This window comes from Cryptotermes secundus, unplaced genomic scaffold, assembly GCF_002891405.2.
Source record: "Cryptotermes secundus unplaced genomic scaffold, Csec_1.0 scaffold556, whole genome shotgun sequence".
In the NCBI taxonomy this organism is placed as follows: domain Eukaryota; kingdom Metazoa; phylum Arthropoda; class Insecta; order Blattodea; family Kalotermitidae; genus Cryptotermes; species Cryptotermes secundus.
The window spans coordinates 20013-46568 of record NW_019725847.1 but is presented as its reverse complement, the minus strand read 5'-3'; the positions used below and the strand labels follow the sequence as shown (position 1 = coordinate 46568).

At 38.1% G+C, this 26556-nt stretch overlaps 2 protein-coding genes across 2 annotated transcripts; both read right to left on the bottom strand.

Moving 5' to 3' along the window:
* Nucleotides 1–609: 609 nt before the first annotated feature.
* Nucleotides 610–13802, bottom strand: LOC111863733 (odorant receptor Or2-like). The gene is made up of 8 exons (XM_023850314.2): nt 13768–13802; nt 11400–11519; nt 10327–10609; nt 8318–8580; nt 6065–6164; nt 4094–4198; nt 2259–2414; nt 610–878 (listed from the first exon to the last, which is right to left on the bottom strand). The coding sequence occupies exons 1-8, from the start codon at nt 13800–13802 to the stop codon at nt 798–800; spliced, it is 1143 nt and encodes a 380-aa protein (XP_023706082.2). The 3' UTR covers nt 610–797.
* A 2658-nt stretch (nt 13803–16460) lies between these two features.
* On the bottom strand, nt 16461–23952 carry LOC111863740 (odorant receptor 2a-like). Its single transcript, XM_023850326.2, has 7 exons — nt 23852–23952; nt 23277–23559; nt 22111–22358; nt 20166–20265; nt 18017–18121; nt 17129–17284; nt 16461–16789 (listed from the first exon to the last, which is right to left on the bottom strand). Exons 1-7 carry the CDS (start codon nt 23950–23952, stop codon nt 16709–16711), a joined length of 1074 nt encoding a protein of 357 aa, XP_023706094.2. The 3' UTR covers nt 16461–16708.
* Nucleotides 23953–26556: the final 2604 nt, after the last annotated feature.

Genomic DNA, 26556 nt, shown 5'->3' with positions numbered 1-26556 from the left:
AAATACACAATCCTTCTATCGTCGTGTGGAATTCATATTATCTGAGGATTACTCTTAATTTTCTTAAATGTTTTTATATAGAGGGTGATTCTAAATTATTGTCGCTGTTTCCGTGGCCTGTAATGTTCTAACCGGGAACAACAAAGCAAAGGTGCCCGTGCTGAAGTTGTTCAAAATTCTGCAGTAAGAACATTTCTAGAGATGGATTTTCAAATTCCCTGGTAAAAAAGTAAAGCTGTCCCTGTAACAAGTCATGAAAGCCCATAGGGTTGTGAGACGTTGAGGGTCCCACATTATCTAGACATTCGGCTAAAAGATGGCGGTAAGGTTGTCAGCCCTACGCGCCGGCCGCGCTTTAATCCCCAGGAAAATTATTTAATTAATTTCTGGCACTCATTTCTGTTAGAGGCTGAGTGAACCCCAGGGCCATAGTGGGGCAGGAAGGATTGGATCAATTGAAAAAATCCAGTGTTTTGAGAAGTATAGGCGAGGGAAACCCCGATACTACTTTAGAATAACTCTGTATAGCACAAATTTACATTATTGATGATCAAGCGTGGATTTATTTGAAGCAATGGAATACATTCAATGAAATGCCTGTGTATTTTTCTTATCTTGGTCCCTTGTGTCTTTATGGCTTCTTTCACAACCAGCAGCCATTTTTTACTAATTCTGGAACCGTCGGCTACAACACGTGCGCGTGTGTGCGTGTGTTCAAGTATATGACGCCCTTGTGGCCATGCTAACAGAGGAATATTTCTCTTACTACAAGTTACATTTCTTAACAAATCTGTAATTCATTCTGGGCCCTCCAATGTCTCTTCCTTTTCTTTGATCTGCAGCAAGAACATGAAGAGAGAGATAGACTCTTGCATCATCTGTGAACATAAATATTTAATACTCCTTCTGTGTCTAAATGGTTATGAAATTATTTCATAAGTGTTAAGGCACAGTGTCCCTTTCAGTGAACATTATGCTATGTTATGCAATTTATATTGTTAGATGTGAAAACAACACAGCAAGCCACGAACAAACCCTGGACGACATCAAGAACCTCCTCATCAAGATAGACAGGCGGCACAAAATCTGCCCCATACAAGAAGGACGATAGGAGTAAGGACACGAACCTACGTGGTTTAAAATATTTTAACTATTGACAATAAAGGTTTTTTAAATAACATCTAGAAACTTTTAAAAACTTTACAACACCAGGAAGCTGCTGTGATTGTGAAACGTTCGACTTTATGCGTACTGTGCATTATAGGATATAAGTGTATGTATTTTAAATCAAAACACCTATTGTGATAGTAGTTTCCAGTTTGTAATGATGTTCCCTCTGAAGATGGCCCGTAAGGACCGAAACAAGTAAGGGAGATAAGTTGGGTGCAGTGTGACAGCAACGTGAGTGTTATACACCTGATGATGGCCGTCTGAGGCCGAAACATGTAGTGTAGAGGAGCAAGATCAAGGACACATAATATATTGTTTGCACTTGGGACGGAATTTGTATCATTATATTATTTTTCGTATGGAGTGCAGCAGGAAGCTTAAATATAATATTGTAAGTTTTAACGTAGTAAAACGTATATGTCACATTTGGACGGAGTGGTTTGTATTTATGAGTATCACTCATTTCTTGAACATTTTTGAAGGCACATTTTATCAGCTTTCAACACCCTATTGAACATGCATCAAATCTCGCAGTGTAAGAAACCACAGAAAGGAATGGAATATTTGCTCGAAAATAAGACAGCGGTAGCGTTAATGTGACCATTCTCTTCAAGCTAATGACAGTGTGGAGCTATAACTTCACAGGTACAAACGGCTACATCGTGTGGGACTTAAGCAAATGGGAAACTTTATGTTTAGGATAAAACTCGAAAGCTAACCTGTAACATGCCCCGGGGGCCCATAGGGCTATGAGACGTCGAGGCTCCCACATTTTCTAGACATTCGGCTCACAGATGGCGATGCGGTTGTCATACTTACGCACCGGCCGCGCTTTACCCCCAAGGAAAATATTTACGTATTACTACAGAAACCTTCTTTAAATGTACCTTGAAGAAAGATCAATCCAGCTGTTCTCTCTTCACATTCAAATATGGAGGCAGGTCGTTCTGACTAAGAAAATATGATGACGTGGACGTTTGTTTTCTACGGGTATTGTGGTGTACACATCATAACTTGATGGTTTCATTAAACTATTTCACGAAGAAATTCTTACATTTGTTTTTATAAAATACAAAATTATATCTTACGTTCATCATGGTCGCCTTGGATACGGGGACAAATTTCCCAGCAGTCAGCGCTAATTCCTTGTTCGCCATCTTAATGACGAAACTGAGACAGCGCATGAACGGAAGGGGTGTGCCCACCCAGTCACAGCCCCAGGCGGCCTCTCTCACTCTCTCAGCCTGCAACGTCGTAATGAGATTAAAAAATGCTTCAAGAAACTTGTACTCAGAATATGTCAGCACATGAATATATCACTCCATAATTTTTCTGCTCTAATTGAACTTGTGGTATGATGGCATTAGACTAGTTACTATAGGATTCTGACGATGGTGTATAACACACAGAGATATTGTGTTTTCGGACTTTATCAATCGTACTGGTTTTAAGATAACTAAGAAAAACATGACGTTTCGGAAACTGGATCTGTTTCCGTCCTCAGGTGAGGGAAAACACCTATTCTGTTGGGTCACTGGTCCAGTAACTGAGGCTAGGTCTTTCTAAGGGACCCAACAGAATAGGTATTTTCCCTCACCTGAGGACGGAAACAGATCCAGTTTCCGAAACGTCATAATTTGTCTTAGTCATCTTAAAAGCAGGATGATGGATAAAGTCCGAAAACCCAATATTTCTGTGTATCGCATTTGTTGTTCCATACATTTATAATGCATTTTATTGGTAAATGTGACGAGAATAGATTCTTTGATGGAAAATAGCTAGGGTTCTCCTGAATATTCCTCTGTTACTTCCACTGTAAACAGAGGCTGTAAAATTGTTTTATTATGAGACCTTTAAGTGCTCACAATTCTTCACGTAATGAATATGTAAATGTTAATTTTTTAATCTTAACGGATTCTGTTCGTCTTCGCTGTTCTTTTTTTCAAGGAAGGGCGAGGAATTGTTAAACCACAAGCTGGAAGATCCCTCCTTTATTTTTTGGCTCGTCACTACGTATTCAGTACAATCGCAGTTCCCCTCGTATCAAGAGGCCGTCCCCTCATTCATAAAAATTACGATTCACCTTGCCGTGATGGATGTGCGTTGTAAAGTAATTAGGCCTACATCTGTCTAACATTTTCTACATTACTCTACCTGTTTTTCTCTTAGGTAAAAGTAAGCTATCGCAGTAACAGGCCGAAAAGGCCCATAAGATTGTGAGACGTCGAGATTCTCAAATTTTTTTAGACTATCGGCTCACAGCGATAAATTTGTCAGGCTTGGGCACCGGCCGCCGTTTACCCCTCAGAATGATTACTGGTACTCATTTTTCTTAGAGGCTCAGTCGACCCCAGGGCCATAGTGCGGATGGAAGGATTAGGCCAGTTGAAAATTCCACCTCATCGTGACTCGAAACCTCGACCTTCCGCCTTGTAATATAGTGCCTCAACCAACTACGCTACCGCGTGCCCCTTACCTGTTTTTCTGTTACCAAAGAGAATGTGGTATGAAACACGTGTTTGAAATGATTATATTCAGTACACTGAAAATTACGTATATCTACTGGTCTATTAAGTTTTTTCATGAAGCAGCTATATATGGGCTGGATGACAGAACCAGAATTCGAATCCCGGTGAAGGCAAGGATTTTCTCTTCTCCACGTCGTCCAGGCCGGTTTTGAGACTGATTCATCTTCTGTCAGATGGGTACGTGGGGTAACATGGACGGGGTTTGAAACTCACCGGTCATCTCAAATTAGTGCCAAATTTTATAAAACGTGGATCTATGCATCCACTCCCCCATACGCCTTCATGAATTAGTGTTTAATCACTTAAGCTCAGGGACGTTATTTCTGTACCTTATGAAGTAGGTACAAACTTGTGAAATGTTCAGATAAATTACTCCTTTACTCTGTGATACTTTCCTGGTGGCTCAGCTCACTTCCAAACCAGCAGAACACGAACACGGTGATTGAGAGGAGGACATACACTAAAACCGACTCAGACAGCTGCGCTGGATTCCCCCATCGCTGGAACATTGCGAAATGAATTCTATCTTAATTACTCTCACAATCGGCTCTATTCAATAAACGAAAACTAAATTATTACAACGATCTCACTGAGTTTGATTAGATGAGTTAGGAATGTAGCATGCATATTGCACATTAATGGGAATACGTAATGGAAAGATGCCACTAGAGACCTGAGCGTAAATGGCAAGGCAACAATCAAATAACCTTGAAAAAGAGGATGCGAGAGTATGGGCTGGAGTGATCTGGATGAGAAAATAAGGTCCAGTGGATGGATTCTGTGAGCTCTGTATTGAAACTTCAGTTTCCTTAAACTGAAGCAATGTTATCCCAAGAACTACACTTAGTTAATATGCAGTTTCCGACACAGCAGACTATAAATAGCCTCATTTATCTTACGGCGCACTATGCTTTCCATCTCCATAGACTCTTCAGCAACACAATTACATTCACCCTCACACATTCTTCTTGAAGAGCTGCCAGTTGCGCAGCTACTCAAGAGCATCCAACCATTTGACGAAACCCGAAGCTTTATTTCCGTGTTCACAAGAGCTCTCCACTGGTCCCTATCCTGAACCAGACCAAACCAATCCATACCATCACATCCTATCTCTCTAAGATCCATTTTAATATTGTCCATTATCTACAAAATATATTTAAATTGACTCTCAAATGTATTAAAATATATTTCAATTAAATTCATGTTACATAGTACGATTTCGAAGAGAAGAGAAAAAGTGGACAAAAATATTAAATGTAAAGTTGCATTTAGTTTCCTGAGAATATTTACGAATTGCGTTAAATTCATGTCAGTTTAAAAATACAGAAGTAACGTTTCAAAGTAACTATATATTATTTGCATGTTTACCGTTTAATTTAGCTTTCAGCTTTCAACCCAGTCGAGCGTAGAAACTGTTCAAACTTTTCAGCACATTTTGCAGTTGCAACCTTTACTATTTGTCACGTTGAAGTAGAGAGGACGGATATATCACAGTGAAAGGACGGGTGAGAATGAATGCCATGGAGGGAGGAATGTCTCGGCGAGGCAGAGCGTGGTACAGTTCTTTGAGGGAGGGCCTTCCAACGTGTCTTCTGCTGTACATATCCCTACAATGTCTAGACATACAGAGGTCTTATTTTTTTTAATGCTAGTGGGGTGGGCCTAAGTCCCTTGTACTGCGGACACTTCTGGTCTATTGTACCAGCCCTAGATGATAATTGAGGGAGATTGTGGAGCAATTAGTGGAATAAAGATTGGCAGGGGAAACCGAAGTACTCGGAGAAAACCTGCCCCAACGCCACTTTGTCCACCACAAATTCCACTTGGCCAGACCCAGGATCGAACTCGGGCCGCCGCAGTGGGAAACCAACGACTAACCGCTTGAGCTATGGCGCGGCCCACAGAGGTCTTATATGTGCAATGTATAGGTCTATATAAATAATATTGCCATGTGTGGCGTATATATGTAAACACTATAAATGTACGTGCATATAGATTTGACACTAAGTGACTTTGGAAGAAGGCCGTGCACACAAAGATAAATCTGCAAGTAGGTAAGCTGAAGCGAAGTGTCCAGCCATGAGACCCAGACGGCGCTCAGCATTAAGAATGATTGATTTCATTCGTAACGCGAGCCTCCACTCTCTGCAATGGTGAGAACGTATTATATATCGGCCCAATTGTTCTTTGCCCCTTACACTTACCCTGGAGATGGTAACAGGAATGTTCAACACAAGACTGAGCTGAACTGCGGAAGTGGAAGTTGTATAATAGGCTCAGATCAAGGAAACAAAAGGCAACAATTCTTCTAGTCAAATTACTGTACGTTATAGATAAAATATTGTGTACAATTTACAGAGAATTACCAAAACAGCTGTGTATGCAGTAATGCATAGGCCGCCCATTAAAATGAAAAAATAACCAGCGAAGTATGGGCTGAACATCTCCTCAATTGCATGAATAAACCTGTAAATAGAAATGACGAAAAATCAGTGTGTCGCTACATAAGATCATTGAATCGGTGGGCTAAATTGTGTCAGCATACATGTTTATTGCGTGTGTGTGAATCCAAGAGAATTTAATGCAGTAGATGATATTGTGTGCCGGTCACGGTAGCCGAGCGGTCTAAGGCGTGTACTGTCTTCGCTCGCTTGGAAACCGGGATCGTGGGTTCGAATCCCACTCAGGGCATGGATGTTTTGTTTGTGTGTGTGCGTTTTTCTGTGTTTGTGTACAGGTAGAGGCCTTGCGACGAGCTGATCACCCGCCCAAGGAGTCCTACCGAATGTGTAAGATCTAGAAAAACCGAAGTGAANTGCTGCGGGCGGGGTGGGGGGGGGGGGGAAGATGATATTGTGCAACATACACATGAAAACTGCTCCTATTGCAACCAAACACATCTTCTGTTCTCGGTATTACTCCAAAATATCCAGACTTAATGATATTATCTGTGAGACAATTTATATGTCCAGTAACACTCCGTCCCATTTCGTATACATTTTGTTCGCCGGGGTGCAGATATTTTAGGTTGACTGTCATTTTCAGTTAATGTCTGTCGCAAAGGCATATGTAAATTAGATGGAAGTTTAAGTAGGCAGACCTTGGTGGTCATGCAAAAAAGATTTGGTTTAATCATCAATGAAGCATGGAAAATACTGTATAGTTTTCTTACAACAGGACCACCCATAGTGGCGTATTCCTGTTCTGTAACAAGGGCCCGGCACTCATTAAGACTGCACACAGATATCTAATACAGAAATCTCCATTTATTTCGTTATCATGCAAGAAGGGCTCAATCTCTTTTTCTACAAGTTCCCACAAATTGCTTTAGTATTCAGATATCCAAGCAGCCATAAAGGACTGAATAAATACGAAGGCTCACAAATGCAAATACGGACTGAGCAATGCTGGAATGAAAGTAATGCTTAGGTAGACGGTTTCAAAATCGTCCGTCACCACAAATATCCTAACTGAGTTTCTTCGAATATTTTGCCAGTCCATCTAGACAAACGGAACCATATTTCAAATTAGGATACAACGACTTGCGTCCGCATCCTTTCAAATTAATTATTAATCAGTCATCCTTTCATCGAACGAGATATATTCTGAGCTACAGAGGTACTGCCCTTAATTACAACAAGAATGAGAAGGGTTATAGAAGGACCGTAAATATGTTTCCGGCTGAACTTGTTGGAAAGTTGTGGCACGGCACTTTAAATGNAATATTCTCTCTCTCATTTAACGTCTATCTATTACAGTTTCGATATTACAGAGCAGCTTCCATTTACAGTTCTTTGCACGAAATCGTTAAGAGACTGCAAAGATTGATCAAAATGTGTGTTAAATCAATTTATTTAATATTTTAAGATGACAGGGCAGCACGCGGTAGCGTAAATGGTTGAGAAACTACTCTACAAGCTGGAAGGTCGGAGGTTTAATTCCTGACGAGATCACTGGATTCTCAATAGACCTATTTTTCCCAGAAGCACTAGATTAGACTCAGCCTCTAACAGAAATGAGTTCCAGGAATCTTCTTAGGGGTAAAGTAAAGTAAAGTAAAGTAAGGCTAACAACCTCACCGCCATCTGTGAGCCGGTTTTCCAAAAATTGTGGGAGCCTCGACGTCTCACAGCCTTATGGGCCTTCACGGGCTGTTACAGGGAGAGCTTCATCTCTCCAAGGAGCCAACTTTAGTGGAATCCTCTCAGACCTCAAATCTATGATGGAATCGAATCCATTTTCCGAAGCGCCGTGAATGCTGAATATATTCCAGATAACTGACAATGTAGTGTAGAATATCCTTATAGTCAGTTACACGTTCTTTTTATATCGAATTGAAAATAAAATTTAACGGTCTGAACTAAAGCCAAGAATTATCCAGGCTATCAGTTTACCGAATATTCGGTGGGAGCAGTAATTAGTCTAAATTTATATTTATAACTTATATGACCTAATTATAAGAGATACTGCCCAGATGGGCAAGAGAACATCACAAGAGCTCAACCAAAATCTGCGTAAAGTGGTTTTTCTATCGATTTCCATGATCTACATTTTGATTTGAGGCACAACCTGTATACAGAAGAATATATACACAAAAAAAAATTATAAATTATATTTACTGTATGATTAGCTGGTGATGACGTATGCAGTCGTTGAGCTGCTCCTGCATGCGGCAGAACACTTCCTGAGACGTCTGGACTTGTCTACCTTCATTTCGGCCAGTCTCAGCTCGCGACTCCTGCGCTGGTGTGTCGAATACCTGTCTGATATTGAGGAGGTTCGCTCTCAGCTTTTCCAGCTGACTGCACGCGATGCATACCAATGTAGCATAAGTGGAAGGCACGCCGTAGAAGAAACATGCCCATTGAATAGTAGCGATGACCTACAAAAACAGTGAAATAAATGTACAGAATCAAATTGTGAACGTCCATTGATCTGAAAGAACAATAAATTGAATGGTTTTACCAAAACAATTCCATTTATGTTCATATAAAGCATTTCATTTTTTTTTAAATCCTTAATTTTATTTGCAGACTGAAATCCAAAGGTCTCGAAATGTTCGCTAGCCGACTGAAAGAAACGCTCATTACCAAATCAAGCGATGAACTCGCACAGAATTCCTAACTTCGTTCACAATTAACTCAATTTGTTTTTTGTGGGGATATTAAGAGATTACAACACTCGCAGCTAAGAAGGGAACACACATCACAAGCCCCGGTTTACACAGAATATAAGAAAAATGACCCCATAGTGGAAGAACCACACACGAGTTTTAATTATGACACATAAGATGAATAATCTTAACAAGTTTTAGTGTGTGTAAATTCATTATAGTTGACAAATACGCACTTTTTAAATACTTTTTAATTATTTTATAAAGACAAACAATGAAATAGATTAGCGTAATTAGGGCACCTGATGATGGCACTATGTTGCCGAAACATGTCGTGAAGTAACAGGTGAAATTGAGTGCACTACAAGACGGCAACTGTATACATATCATGGACGATATTAAGGGATGTTTGTATCTTCGGTTTGACACTGGCTTTCGTAGCCAATAAGGCAATACATCTTATTTATGTTCTGAGTGTTAAAACGGCCTAGTAGTATCGTTTGTATCCAGCACAATACATCATTTTACGTTGGAAACTTTTTCATCAATTCCAGATCATATAGTACTGTACTATTTCATGTAGGACCATAAGTGTGCGTGTTATTACAACTGGGTGATTGTAGTTTTCACATAATTTTCATTTTGTTTTACAAAATATTTACGTCGTTTTGACTATTATCATTAATAATACTGTAAAGCTATTTATATTAATATTAGGTAAAGCTAAAGTTGTCCCTGTGCTTAACTAATTAAGCACTATGCCATGAAGGCGTATGGGGAGTGGATGTACAGATCCAAGTTTTCTTGACCTCGGCACTAGCTGGAGGTGAGTGCTCAGCTTCGTGTCCCGACCACTGTACCCATTGGGTTGGAGGCTGAGTGGACACCAGAGTAGGCATGAACTTCGTGAAGTAGAGGAATTTCTTGACCCTACCGAGACTCGATCTTCGACTTCTCGGTCGTCCAACCAGTAGACATTCGATATACCGACTACGCTATCCCGGCTCTTATAATACTGGTGTTAGTCGGTATATCGAATGGCTATTAGTATTAATATTAATCTCGTTTGGACATTATCCTACTTGATTGACTACAGAATGCTTCTTGGAGCCGAAATGATCTCTGGGAATTAATGCTGTACTGTAGAAATATGTTATAAGTTTTCGGCCACAAATTTAGTCTCTAATAGAGAATCACATATACGGCCATACAGGGATACAAGGCACAGCTCCTGAATCATTACTGTTTATTCTTCAAGTCAACATTCATAGGTGGACAATAATTTAGAGCTCTATTGGACCAATTATTATTCAGCATTCAAACAAAACACGTGATTAGGCACTCGCTTTATAAAAGATTCCGAAGGCATAAACAGCTTTCTTCACAGTCCCCGCCGTGAAAGCCTCAAATCTTACATTTTTCTTGTTCTTGTCCTCGTCTGGTATAAACTGCATTCTGCTCCACGCAACATAGAGCAGACAGCAGAAAAGTATTGCGCTACACACACACTGTTACCTGTGCTATGTTGATCAACTCGTAGGTAGGGCTTTTCGCTGTATCGAAAGGGTACCACGTATGATAGACCATGGAATGGTTGTCACTTGAAAAGATAAGCATTAAATTTTTAGTCCCGTTGACAATAACGGCGGCCCCTATAATAAGAGTGGTGAACCTCTGGATACGTGGAATCCAGGCAGTCATTGCCCGGGATCCGGTGTCAGGGTCAGTGTGGGGCAAATCCTCCCAGATGAATGCATCCGTGAGCCTCAACGTCCTCACTAGAGTAGCCCTCCGGAACCTGCAGCAAAATACAATTATTCGTTACATCAGAAGATATTTAAGCAGAATCAAAACGTGAAAATTAATCTACTTTAGCCTTTCTGTGACTGTTAAATTATAAATATTCATATACTTTAGATATAATGAGTGTAAAGTTACAAGCTGTATTAATGAATAAGAATTCAGTATATTGTAGAATATTATATTTAAGCATCCTGTTGCACTCTACACGATAAATGATACAAACTCCGTCCCAAGTGCAAACAATATATATTATATGTCTTTGATCTTGTTCTCTTCCACACTACATGTTTCGGCCTCTATCGGCCATCATCAGGTGTATACTCTTAACGTTGCTGCCACACTGAACCCAGTCTAAAATTTAACATTTAAAAACACATTTTTATTCTCTTCGTATTATCAACATCTACCTCGTTGATATGTGTCTGGTATGTAGATTATATTGCACACGTCAAATTTGATTTTCCTGTAATAGCACTATAAAATCTTTAGTTATGATTTTAAAATCCTTTAAAATTTTCTCTAAATTTTAAATTTAAAATTTAAAAATTATTAGGGTTACTCGCCCTACGTCTAAAGTGCTGGAGCGGCTAGTTCTTGTTTCCACACTGTACAGGTGTTATTCTGTGTAGTCTTCCTGTGTGCGTGCCGCTGCTTGTCTTTACTACGTGTTCCCAAATTTCGCGTTTATGCTATGTTCAACACGATAAGAATTTCTCGAATATTTCATAAGCCACTAATAAGTAAATAATAGCATATTCATGAAGTAACTCCAGAAACGTCATTACCTGAAATATAATTGAGTGCAACTTGCAGCTGAAGATATAATAAAAAACATGGCTGCATCCACTACTTCGTTGAGATCCTCAATATCGTGGTAGATACTGAGAAACATAGCAAGAATACTGCTATAAGCACATACACAGGACAATACAATACACATATGATAACACTTTGAAACAGAAGAGTCAAATAAAGGAACGCCTCCTATATAGAAATAGTAGTTGCAGTAACGAAATCGGCTCTCAGCCCGAGAATTACTTTCCATTTTAATCTGTATCAGCACTGGGAAAAAATAAATTATTGCTCAAGATATACAGGTACAAATATTGAACTCTTCTTCTATAGAGCTTATGGCCTCTACTGATGCATCTGGTGCTGAGAAGTTTCACTTTCGTACTGGGCTTCAACTGTAGTGCTTCCTTTTAAAAACGTTTATGACGAAAGAACGGTTTATACTGGAGCTTGTAGAGTATTGATCACTAAATTGCCTTTTCCGTTTAGTAATGGATGTGGAAATTGTATGTTTCTTTTCTGTGTACACACAAATTCATACAATCGAACTCAGTGACAAACCGTGCTACACATTTTGTATCCACAAATGTTTATTATTATTATTCAGTCGACATAATCCTGGTATAAACACACCATGCCTTCGCGTGTAATAGGCGTGTCGGGCTATTGTGGTCACCGTCAAGTACATAGATCTTTTGCAATCACCCTCTATTCTACTTGATTTACCTCCCTACATAGGTCACTGATTACACAATGAGGGTGTTTTGTGATTGTATATTGTTTATATAATGTCCTTGTATTATAAAATATATTAAATGTTAAAAGTCAAATTTTTAAAATATTAAAATATTCTACGAATTGAGTTATATATAAAAAGAATAAATACGAATATATATACGGTATATATTCTCCTTTTGCTTTATGCTGTTGTGTCCACTTTTGCTTTCCGTTTTCAAATTATTATGTAGTGTTCGACAACGTGTGTTCCTGATTTTCGTGACCTTATGATGATAGTGTGCATCTATGTTGACCTACGTGTGTGTGTGTTGTGGTGTTTCCTTGTTCTTTCCTTTTCTTCCCATGACCTGCCTTTATGTGGGCTGGGTTATCTGCACGAATGGCTGTGTGGGACATCTACAATCTTTAGTTGAGAATTCTTCCATCGAGCTGATATTATCCAAAGATTTTTAGTCTTGGATTTCAGAAATAACGTTGAATCTTTGAGAATCTTTTGCACACAAAAAAAACGATTAATTTCTGATATAAATTGTGACATGTTACGCAACGGAGAATATTCATTACTTTCATATTAATAACATATGAGAAAAGATTCCGAATGTAACCGGATTATAAATATACGTGTAAGGAATGTGAAATATAAATTCTACACATATATTCTGTCAAAGTGATTTTAGTTGGCCACCAGATATGAACATAATTATAATAACAATGATAAACGAAACAAATCAAAATAATAATTCATTCTTATTTATTCATGTGCAAATTTGTTATCCCATATTCCAATAACTGTGTTAGCATTAGTAAGACGAAAGAAAGAACAATACACAAACAAAAGCTAACATAAGACAAATTGTATAGTAGCAGTAGTAGTGGTTGTAGTAAGAGTAATAGTAGTAGTAGTAGTAGTAGCAGTAGTAGTAGTAGTAGTAGTAGTAGTAGTAACAGTAATTTCAATAATATCAAAGTTATCATTAGGAGGTGAGAGAAGTAAACATTTACAATATTGATGCCATCAGGCCACGAGAGGAAACTATATACCATAGATAATTAAATTTATATATAATATACATAGTCTGCACACACACGCAGAGTACAACCAATGTTTACTACGATGAGAGGACAATTATAAAATATAATTAAAGGGAACAATTTGGTCTTCAATTTCTCCAACGTCCCTGCAAACAATAGAAGCCCCTGAAGCGCCTCTAGCACAGGGACAGTATCTGCTTGAGGAGAAGACGTTGAACAGAACAGAACAGAATCTCTGACAATCTGTGTAGGATCTCGAGGACCAACAATTTTTAAAAAGAGGACAGAATTAAAACCAAGGTCAATTTGAATAAAAAACAGCGCATCGGGTTGATGCCTCCTCATATGTAAAGTGTGGAGTCTTAACTTCTCCAAAGCAAGAGAATAGCTGTAGTAGGCTAGAGAATTGAAGCCAATAAAACAGAGGGTCGCAAACCTCTTTTGGTCGCCTTCCAGTTTGTTGAAGTCAGAGGACGTAATTGAATTCCAGAAAACGGCCTTACATTTAAGCGTAGATCTAACTAACGTAATGTATAATCTCTGCATACTCGTACATTCAAATGATAAAGAGGGGGATGTAAAGCTACAAACTGGAGCCAGCAGCTTAACACCATGAGGAAGAGCATGATTGATGTGGTTATGAAAATAATAAAGAAAAATTCCAAATCTTTAAGAGAAACGGTCCGGTTTGAAGAGAATAAACAATGTTTATAATCAGAAACCAATTTGTTGGTTTCCCTAGAAAATGATATAACTTTAGTTTTACTGACGTTGAATTCCAGTAAATCAGCACTGCACAAAGCTTGTGTAGAGAAAATATCCAACTGTAGCAGATCGCAGTACGAGTATTCAGTAGGTTTGATTGTTCAACTTCATGGAATTGTGCCATCTTTTATTTATTCTTAAGCTACGAAATTTAAGGTGTCTTCACTTTAAAAGCGAAGTACTAGAAATGCTGTTTTCTATACACGCACTCACAGCCGCCNAAACGGTCCGGTTTGAAGAGAATAAACAATGTTTATAATCAGAAACCAATTTGTTGGTTTCCCTAGAAAATGATATAACTTTAGTTTTACTGACGTTGAATTCCAGTAAATCAGCACTGCACAAAGCTTGTGTAGAGAAAATATCCAACTGTAGCAGATCGCAGTACGAGTATTCAGTAGGTTTGATTGTTCAACTTCATGGAATTGTGCCATCTTTTATTTATTCTTAAGCTACGAAATTTAAGGTGTCTTCACTTTAAAAGCGAAGTACTAGAAATGCTGTTTTCTATACACGCACTCACAGCCGCCCCTGTGTCTAAACCTAATCTCTGGATGGGATGTAGGACAAGTGAGGCTGTACAGGAAATGAATTACACAATTCGCTCCCTTTAATTCACAGAGAAATGTCTGATGCCGGAAGCAGCGTCATCAGCAGCGACTTGAAGCAAAGAGCAAATGATGCTCGAGATGGTTCGAGTTCGTATAGCAACAGGCGTGACCAGAGTGGTTTGAACGGCTGTTGTACTGCGATGTGGAAAGCAGATGGAAAAACTACCACCTTATCACTTTTCCTGGATATTCTCTTATCAAAAACAGAGGCACCATATATGCGAACCAGAAGAAGAGGAAGAAGACGTAAGAAGATGCTGGATGACGTTGGGGACAGAAGAGGATATTCTCATTTGAAGGAGAAAGCTCTAGATCGCATTAAGTGGAGGAACTGTTTTGGAAGAGACTGTGGACCTGTCGTCTGACATTACTGAGGAATGAATGAATCAAATATACACGAGACTGGGTAGGACCCAGAACTGATGTGAATTTGGAGGCAAACAGAGACGTTACTGCCACGAACCTAATCTAACGGTTAGTCACTTTGTGGATACACATTTCTGCTCACAATAACTCAAAGCTATGCAGATAATAAATTTAGGTCAATATTGTAAGGCAACGTACACTTGCAGAAAGAATTCTGGAGCGTTTCTCTGTTACATTGATTCTAGAAAATGTCCGTACTGATTAATTTTTCGAAAACAGTAAGACGTAAGGGGTGTGTGAGTATAAACTTAAAACCATTTTTCCAATGTATGCGTTTTCGTCTTTCATGCAAGTTAATTTTGAAGTTTTAATTCAAACTTGAATTTTTCATGTAACCTTCCTATTTTACATAGTATGTTTCCACAAGAAATAATCTAAAATATTTATTTCTTTTCCTTTTATAATGTCTGTTCGAAATACATTTTCCATTAAAATATTCAGTAGCTTTGAAACTTCCTTTAACTTCCGGTAAAGGAAGGGGCAGGAAGAAGAGAATATCTATTAACATTCTTATTTGAACAGCAATTAACGGGTATTGAAAAATAACTTTGTAATAAAAGAGTAGATCAAGTTAATTGCCCACAAGATAACTCACAGCAAGACTACATTACAGTGAGTTTAGTTGAAGCAGTGTCTGTTGATGTCTTCCGGTTTCTGCAAGAGAATATGTCTGACGCTTCCCAATACGTAAGATTCGAACGATACCTTACACCAAATATCGAATACATATTCTGAAAGGAATCAAGTACCTATACAGACAGTAATAAAGAGGTACATTAATTATCAGGGAGTAGCAATAGCTCGTTTCATGCCAATGAAATAAATGTTCCCGAATTGGAATTTTGTTACTTTATAAAAACAAACTAATGGAACATCATTTATGCTTCTTCCATTTTAATTTAATTTTATGATGGAATTTCCCTTGCCCCGAACTTATATACTGATATGATACAAAATTATTAAAATGATTTGGTTGACAAAATATTATATATTTTGAAACGGTTACAGTTTCGAACACAAAATAACTTGAAACAACGAGGACACTAATGAAGCTTCGGCTAGTAATCTCAGTTGTAAGATGTCAACCGCGAGAGGCGTTCCGATCACTCTCAAAAGAAAATGGCGTTTCGTGTGCGGTAGGCTTCAGTAGGTCGAGCAGCACCAAATGTTTGACCCATTAGATATCCGGACATTGTTTTCCATATGGAAAATGAGTACAAGTGGATTTTAAAAGAAATCATAAAATACATTATACGCGTGACTTTAACAATGACAAGAAAAGAAAGTGACTCCTCGAAAAGCCATATACGCATGGAGTTTGGCAAAATGAAGTTTACTAATATTGTCTACGGGTAGGCGATTGGAAATGGATCTTGTCAGAAAAATATAATTTAATTATATCAGTCATTTATGAGAACCCAGTCTGTACAGAATATAACGGAATACATGTTAAATTGATAAAGCAGTAGCAGTTTCCTTTATCTTTAAAGAATGTTTATTATTTCATGTGTGAGAATAAGTAAAGATTTGTAATAGTGACAGTGTATCTATCACGGATGTTCAGTTAAATCATATTAAGCACAATATATGTTATATATTGGTATCTATATAACCAGCCAAATTACACAGAGCTTGATGTTCTTTGGCCTGTGTAACGTTCCAGCGAACATGCAAAATTATTGAATATTTCTCTTACTACAAATTACACGTTTTCACTACAAATCTTTAATTCATTTTAATTCCTCCATAACATCTTCTTTTTGCTTCATCTGCAGCAAAAACATGAAGAGAGAGACAGACTCTTGCATCATCTGTGGACACAGAGATATAANATATATGTCTATGTCGCCAGTGTTCATATCGCGTGATGTTCAATCAAAGAGGCGATTCCAACTTTAAATTTACTTATTAATAAAGAAAACTTCTTCAAATATACCTTCGAACAAGGTGAAACCCTTTCCTTGTATTTTCGCAACTGTGTAGCACTCTACATTCAAACATGGCGATAGACCATCTGTACTACAGAATGTGACGTTCACATATAATTTCTGAAGAACATCTGTGCAGCACACGTCATAAATATTCGATTTATCAGACTGTGTTGGAAAGTGCTTCTTACGTGCCTTTATATAAAGAAAACATAATCTTACGTTCATCATGGTCGCCTTGGATACGGGGACAAATTTCCCAGCAGTCAGCACGAATTCCTTATTAGCCATTTTAATGATGAAACTGAGACAGCGCATGAACGGAAGAGGAGTTCCCACCCAGTCACAGCCCCAGGCAGCGTCTCTCACTCTCTCAGCCTGCAACATTGCATAACAGGTTCACAATGTGTGCAAGAAAATTTTTTAGGAATACGTAAACCCGGTTACTGAATAATTTTGCTGCCGAAATAAAACTTGCTATAAGAATGCTTTAGAAGCACAATAGACCACTGTAGGTCGCGGTTCAAGGGCAGAGAAGGCCCACCCCTTATACATTCATATATTCAAGTATGCTTTACAGCACCCATGTATTTTCTGATATACGTCATAGGTACTTGAAAAGGAAACAGTTCTTTAAATGACAAATTCCCAGAACTTTTTGAATAACTTTTCTGCTAGTTCCATTATAGAACGAAGATGTATGCTGTTATTTTCATGAGGAATTTAAAAAATAATCGGACATGTTAACGTGATAATTTTCTTAACTTCTTTTAACCCATGCTGCTATTCTACGCTCCAAAGATCCCGTCCCAGTCACTTCCTTGTTCCGCAATTCAAAGTATTGTGGATGATTTTTTAAAGATTTTTTCAATACCAAGGCTGGAGAGTCACCACTTGTCGCTCTTCGGGGTTAGGTGTAGTGTATATTCGTAGCTATCCTCCACACCTCGAGACCCACGCTTCCGTTCCCAGCCTGAGGATGTACTGTTCCGCAGTATATATGTGCAGAATGCAGTCCAACTATACATAAACTAATGTACATGTTACGTCTGTTACAATATGAATGTAGTATTAGCTAAGTGCATTATCTTTTTACTTTGGGATACTTTCCTGGTCACTCAGCTCGCTTCCAAACCAGCAGAAAACAAACACGTTTATAGCATAGAAGCTGTAAATAACAATGGTCTGGGAGAGCTGCAGTAAATCTCCCAGTCTCTGAAACACAGCAAAATGCATAGCAGTTTAATTGCTATTGCAAACAAACAAACAATCAAAAACAAACTCCGTAATTTTAGTCGGCAAGCGAACTATACCGACCGAGCGACCGCCGCTTGTCAGCGAAGATTATGCCAACTTTTGCGGATAGAGGTTGTCGCGTGGTCAGCGCAACGAATCCCCATGGCCGTAATTGCTATTACATTCAGGTTTATTCAACATACATAAACAGGTCATTACAAGGAGGACATCGAGTTAGGTTATGTGCTTGTGGCATGCATCACTCATCTTGCAGATGGCAAATGTGTAATAAATCTGATCCGTACACATAACGGCACGACGAAACATCGGACACCAGAGTTTACATTGGAGAAAAGTATTGATGTGAAATTTAAATGCAACAAAATACGACAAATACAAAACAACTCCGTCCAGTGTGACTATATAAGTTTTACTTGAAAACTTTTGTGTATATTTTGTATTCCAGGCATTGTGTGTACGTAATTTAACACTCAGAACACCTATTGTGATAGTAGTTTCCAAATAGGTACTGATGTTCCCTCTGAAGATGATCTGTAAGGATCGAAACATGTAAGGGTTCTAAGTTTTCAAGTAGTAAAACTTAAATTGTCACATTGGACTGTGTTGTTTTGTCTTTGTAATTTTTAGTGTGACGAACCAGAATGAAACAAATCAAATTAATATAAGGAAGGACTGGATTCATTAGTAAGAGAATATGATCGAATGACTGGCTCTCATGGGCTTTATAATGGACTTTCGGTTCCCACTAAGGACAGGTAATTTCTTGACAAGTTGATATTACCTTCCCGAGAACTATTCTAACTGCACGAAATTTATTAGGCAATGTACAGATTTGTCCTCTGTGGATTATACATAGTCCTAACTCTATTTATTTGATATCGTCATTTTTAAGCACTCGATCCCTCTGTTGCATCAACATTAGTGAAACTTCAAACTGGTCTTACAATGCTTAACTTACATAACTAAATTAAAAATTAATACCAGATAATACAAGAACAAACAATATTATGTCATCCAGTGCCCCTGAAGCATAACATTCTTTCCACAGAACTTCGGTAAAGCTCCACATGATTATGTTCATATGCACTCACTTGAATCAAATTTTGTGTCACGATTCTATATTTTGCATTATGTTGCCCAACTATATAAGTATAATGGTGTACATCTCATTACCAATATATAGAATTATATTTAAGAGGCCGACAGAAAAAATTATTGATTTTTTTTCAAAAAGATCTGTGTGAAAAAAAAACAATAATTTTAAACTGTACCTTGTCTGTTGAGAAATGTTACAGTTCATTTCCAATTTGTGTCATGTTCACAATGAACGAGTTATATTTCAAGTCAGCAACGCAATGCCTCTATATTCTCGTTTAGCTTCAGTATTCGGCTTTCAACTCCGTCGCATGTAGAAACGGTTCCCATATATACACACTTGCAGCTTGTAAGCGTAGGGATTAATTACATGAAAGAGCGAGAAATGAAGTGTGGTATCATACAGTGACGGAGGTCCAGCCAAAGTCTCTTCTGTACAAAGTCTCTGCAATACCTGGACGTACAGAGAGGTCTTGTCGGTAACGCATTAACATAAAAGTTATATTGTCTTGCGTGGCATATATAGAGAAACGTGCATGTACATATGAAGTCTACAATAGGAAACATCGGAAATGGGCCAGACACGTAACCACAAATCCGTGACTAGACAAGATCAGAGTTTTGTCACGAGGCCCAGATGTGGCTCAACACCAAGATTGACTGCCTCAATTCAGTCGTAACGTGAATGTGGCTCCTTACCTCCGGACGAAATCTATCGGTAGAGTTGTCCCTTCCACTTCACACTTGCACAGAAGATGGTAAATATGTGTTACAGATTGAACCCACAACTTGACTGAACTTATGAAGTGTAAGTGCTTCAATGGACTCAAGTTAGAACGATGATTTTTTTCTAATTAGATTATTATACATCATAGAAAAAATATTAGTACTAATTGCAGTGAATTACCGTAACAGCTGTGTATGCAGTAAAGCAGAGACCGCACATTAAGTTGAGAAAATAACCTGCTAAGAACGGGTTGAACATCTCTTCAATTGCACGAATGTATCTGCCAATAGAAATAAAGAGGAATCAGATTTTCACATTAAGTGATTAGTGAATCGATGAGCTGAAATGTGTCAAGAGATGTGGAATATGGAGTCAATATGTGTTTAATGTGTGCGTACATTTCTGCTTTCTTCTTTCAATGAAATACGATGTATACGATATCAAAAAATTTTCCACGAGAGTTAGATAAAGCCACATATACCTTGTGTTTTCGAAGCCACATTCAAACTGAAAAAGATCACAGATATATCAATCATTACTCGTAAATCTGAGGGTCAAACCAGGTGCTCAGTGCGACCGAGTTCCCTTTAGTCATACACTTTGTTCACCATATACTCATATAATCCGGGGGTCGTCATTTTATCAAACTTTCTCTCTCATTAATAGATCAACCCTCTCGCGTGCACGTTTGAAAAATTTAACTGATGTTTAAGTACGGATATCTGGTTGGCCATGCAAAGAACTCTTTTGAAGGCTACAGTTTTAACATTATCACACCGTGGCTATCACTGGTTTTTCCTTCCATCCGTGAAATTCTACAGATAGTACTTCTGCGATACCGACAATTTGAAGGTGTGAACATTTATATTCTTAAACCCTGAGTCATTCAAGAAGTGTTACTCGGATTAGATATATCATAAACATGAATTACTTTCAATGTCATTTAACAGCAACAGATTAAAGAACATCTTGCCTTGTGAAATCTACCTGTTGATAAATTCTTATTTAACTGACAGCAATTTTCAAGCCAAAATTGAAAATACACGTGTACACTCCGGCTACCACCCCATCAATTCGGGGGTTCCATAGGGTAGTGTTCTTGGCCCCTTTTTATACCTAATCTATACATCTGACACCCCAAGCACACGACATAACACTGGCTATGTTTGCAGATGACACTGCAATTCTATCTTCTCATAAACACCCTAATGTGGCAGCAAAAACATACAGCAATACCTCAATGCCCTCCAAGATTGGCTACAACTCTGGAAAATCACAGTGAATGTCGAAAAATCAGTGAAAATAACATTCATCACAAAACGGAGCTCGTGCCCACAAATCACTATAAACAATGCACCCATCCCTATACAATCTACAGTCAAATATCTTGGACTTCACCTTGATCAAAAGCTCACATGGAAGACCCATATCCGGCCAAGAGATTACAACTATCAAAAAAGTGAGAAACATGAGCTGGTTAATTGGCAGAAAATCCCAGCTATCATTGGAAAATAAACTTCTTATTTACAGAACTATACACACACACACACATATGGGCGTACGGTATAGAACTGTGGGGCTGTAGTGAGCCATCCAACACCAAAATCCTATAAACATTCCAGTTAAAAACACTACGTTACATAATTAACGCTCCGTGATTCGTATCAAATCAAATTCTCCACGAAGCTCTTGGAGTTCCTTATATAAATGAGGTCATAAACAAACAAGCCAACAAATACAGAAACCGCATTGTGGATCATGAAAACCAACTAATAAAAGAACTCGCCCTTCAACCCTTAGTGAACAGAAGACTCAAACGTCAATGGCCAGAAGACCTGTTCTAGGTAACGGAGAATAACCCATCAGTGGATGGTACTCCCTACAAGTCACGCAACGTTCTAACATTTGTATTTGTACATTATGAGTAGATTGTAAATATCCTAAAATAAATAAATAAAATAAAAATAGCAACAGATACTGGATGGACAAGAGGAACTAGCTAAGCTAAGATCTCTTTATTTGGGTTTTTCCGTATATATCTACAAAAACACAAGTCGGTTTATGACACATTTTTTTATAAAAGAGAACACATGAAGTAAACTAATATTTAAGAAAATTTGCTTACTCTATGATTAGCTGGTGATGACGTATGCATTCGGTGAGCTGCTCCTGCATGCCGCAGAACACTTCCTGAGATGGCTGGACTTGTCTTCCTTCCCCTTGGGCAGTCTCAGCGCCCGAGTCGAGTTTCTGTCTGATATCCAGGAGGTTCGCTCTTAGCTTCTCCAGCTGACTGCACGCGATAGACACCAATGTACCGTAAAAGGCAGGCAACCCATACAGGAAACATATCCATTGAACACTAGCGATGCCCTATAAAATAACACAGAGCAATCTAAAAATGAAGAATCACATACTGGAAATGATGATCGATGCAAGAAATATATGAAATTTTCTTATTGAAATTATTCATTAATGTCACTATAAGACATTATCACTATCTTATCGAACTCTAAATGTCGCGACTGTTCGCCTGTCAGTTAAAAGCAACCGGCCGAAGCCGAATAAGGAAATGCACATACAAATATGTTGTAAAATATTCGTCCATATTTCATAGATTGTGTCCCTTGGCGAAGAATTTAAGCTAGAGAGATGATAGTTTCATAGCCAGTTTTGATTTTGCACTGAAAAATTTTTATGATCAACTGCTAAACTGTTGGGTCTAGTTCGTAACATTACTTTCAATTTCTCATCTCCAGACTGTATGTTCAGATTGTATTGTATTGACGTATTCGGAGCCAGGAATGTTCTCCCCAAACGATTTTTAAATATAGTATAACTGATAGTATTGTGACGTATATGCGCTATTCAGGACGCCCCCTCCCCTGCCAGGGGTGACGTAACAGCGCTGCCGCAGCTACGGTGACGGGCCGGTCAGTGCTTCGCCCCTTCCCCCGCGGTGACGTGGCAGCGCTTCCCACTGTGACGTTGCAGGTGATAACAGTGACCTAGCGGGGGATGTAGCGGTTGCTATGCAGCAATAAACAACTTTCGATAACATTCCCAGCAACACCTGTAAACATGGCGACTAGGCAACAAGGAAGCGAGGCGTTTTCCCGTTGTCTGGCTGAGGATTGATAAGAGAACTGCACTGCCTAAGAAGACGGTTAAAATCTAGCAGCCGCATTAAATCTAGCATTATTATATTGTCCTCTCCTGATGGAAAATTTATTCTGCTCCACTCAATATAGACCCGTAAATGATTATTTCACCACGGTCACTATTTCTCACCTGTGCAATGTTCATCAGCTCGTAGGTGGGGCTTTTGGTTATATCGAATGGATACCATGTTCCATAAATCATAGGACGGTCTTCACTTGTTAACAAGCGTATTGAGCTTTGAGTCACATGGAAAAGACTGGCGACGCTTGTAAGAAAAAATGAAATTTTTTGGACACGCGGGATCCATGCCGCCATTGCTAGGGATCCAGTCTCAGGATCAATGTGGGGTAAATCTTCCCAGATGAATGCATCCGTGAGCCTCAAAATGCGCACTAGACCAGCCCTCCGAAACCTGCAGAAAAATAGAGATACTCGTCGCCTCCCATAATGATTTAAATAGAATAAACATGACAGTCTACATTATCATCTTCTGTGAGTAATAAATTAAGTATTTTTACATGCATTAGATAAAAATTACTATAAGATTCAAACTGTTATTAATGAATAAAAATTCATCGTAATGGAGTTAATGTTAACACACATGCAACGACATGCTAAGTATTCTTAAAATAATTCATGATTCACCACTAAGTAAATAAGAATACATTCACTAAGTACGAGCATAACTCTAGAAACTTCATCACCTGAAATACAATTGTGAATAACTTGCAGATGAGAAAATAAGGAGTAGCATAGCTTCATTTAAGGCATTATCCATATCCTCTCTATGATGGTATATCGCCATGGAAAAGNCTGCTCCTTTCCTTCAGACTTGACAGATTTCACAGATACGGTTGCCTTAGCGTCTGATGTTCAAGAGTTGTAACGCCGTACTGGGTTCTAGCAGTACGCCTGCTTGGAAACCTTCATGTCGAAAGAGTAGTTTTATACAAGATGATAGGAATTATTGATTACTAAATTCTTCTGTCCTTTACTAATAATTGTGGAACTTCTATCGCTCTATCCTGTGTACATAAAAATTCAAAAGATCCCAACTTTGTGTTGTTCTGTTAAAAATATTTAATTTTATAATACTCCGGGCGAACTGGTAATGACCGCATAATTGTGTAGTAGTTTGCCTATAAACCAGCTTTGACTGTACCAGAAACTCCATTAAAAATGAAACAATGCTGTCATGCATTCAGAGTATTATAATTATTGGAGTTACATATATAGAAAATTATCTCGAATGAACGTAATTGATAACTAATTTGAAATATGAACTTCTAAAACCAAAGTTCAAACAGAAAACAAAGTAAGATATAGTTAGTGGACCAGTATTACGATAAATAGTCCATATAATTGCATATTGGTTGCAAAGGCATAAAGTAAATTAAAAATTAAAGCTGTCCTTGTGCTCAATAAATTCAGCCCCATGCCGTGAAGAATAATGAGAATTGGGGTTGTTGCTACTAATTTAGCGAGCTTTATTGTATCTATTCGGAATATGCACCAAATTACTCAATATTTTATATTTATTTTATTTTATTGTGTTAGACTCATGAACAAAAGTTCTCAATAACATGTGAAATAATATTCGGTGTATATTGGTATTTTCTCCTTATTTCATTTAATGAATAATTTTACGTAAATGTAAGCAATCTTTTCCAAAATGAGGGAAACATACTAAATTAAATATAGTCTTACAAAACCACCATGCTGTCCGTGTATTTGTGTGCCTGTTTACCTCACACACCAACTCCAGAACGCCTGACCCTATCTTTATAAATCTCGGCATGTACATCAATTCACCTCACCCAATCTCCATAGCGAACTTCATAAATTCCTGCCATCAGTCTGTGTCTATATGCATGTCCCCCTACCGTTGATAAGCAACGGCTCAGTAAAAGTGTGAAAATGTAAGCCAACCAAGAAACAAGAAGATACAAAAAGCAAGCAGAGACGTTGTTCATAGCCCATGATGTTGAAATCACAAATCCAACAAAATAATTTGTATTGGTGTTTAAGCCTGTAATAAACTCAGGTTCCTTCAGAATATTAATGACGACAATTTTGTTGTCAGTAAACAGAGAATCTCAAATATTACCAGATACAAAAAAATTCAGGTAACTTTTGTCATATTTACTTTAAATTACTTACAATAAATTTTAATAACATTTCGGATAATTTATATGTTTTGATAACATATATAAATTTAAAAATATTCCTTGCATTTACTTAAAATAGAGGATACATATAAATCATACAGCTATTAGGCCTACTCGTATATTCAAATGCAATTAGTTCTAATACGATATATAAGGCTCTGAGTTACTGTGTTCCGGAATTTGTCAAACACATAGTATTGTAAAAAAAGTATAACGTTAGAAAATGGCCAGAGCTCAAAACTCACTAAGGCTTAACTATAAAATAAATAGAATTGCAAATATTTGCTTGCTTGCGTCTTCAATAAGAAATTTATGTATAACTTCTTGAATTTCTATGAAAATTGCAACCATTGTTATATAATATTTCATGGTGTTAACTTTCCATTCTTCGTCCCTCTTGCTGTCCAGTCCAACGTCTTGCTGAAAGACACGACAAGACCCGCGTTTAATGCCTTCTCAAATGAATATTAAGCAACATAAACATAAACATAAACGTAGCAATGCAAGGTAACATCCGTTTCTGCTTCTGTTTTCCCCAAAAGGTAACAAAACCTCACAGCAGAACGTTGTTCGTCAGAATCAGCCATTAAAAACAGACGAATTATAAAAAAGTCACTTGAGAAAGAATTCACCAAACAATAGCGCAAACGTCTCTGGCGACGCCAGCTGGCATAGTGATTCAGGAAGTTCCTGCAAACAACCATCTAGAGGTGGAAACCTGTACTACAAGCGCCCCACCTTCTAGAAGCAAATCCCGTTTCCATTTTTGTGTCCCCCTTCGTATGTATATGTGTGTGTCCCGGTTAAATTGGTTTCAGCCGTTTCACTAACTTTCACTACGCTTGGAAGTATATTATTATACAGCGGTCTTGTAAGTTACAAATTGATTTACAATCCACGGAGCGAATTTCCCTGGAGGGCCCCGAATAGCTGGTATGTGAATTCGCAGGATATTGTAATGTGTTATATATTTTGTAAAGTAATATAGCACAACTGAATTGATTAAAATTATCAAAATCAGGTCGATCGTTTATTTAAATTCTTGGAGTTTTTCGACGTAACTAATTATTATTAAGTGATAAGCCTCATATTATCTTCACTTTAGAAGCGAAGAACTGGAGGGGCTGTTGTTCCCATACACGCATACACAGCTGCCCCTGTGTCTAAACTTAATCTTTGGATGGGATGTAGGACAAGTAGAGTAAGTTCACACGCTCCACGTCCCTCCCTCGGCTGTACAA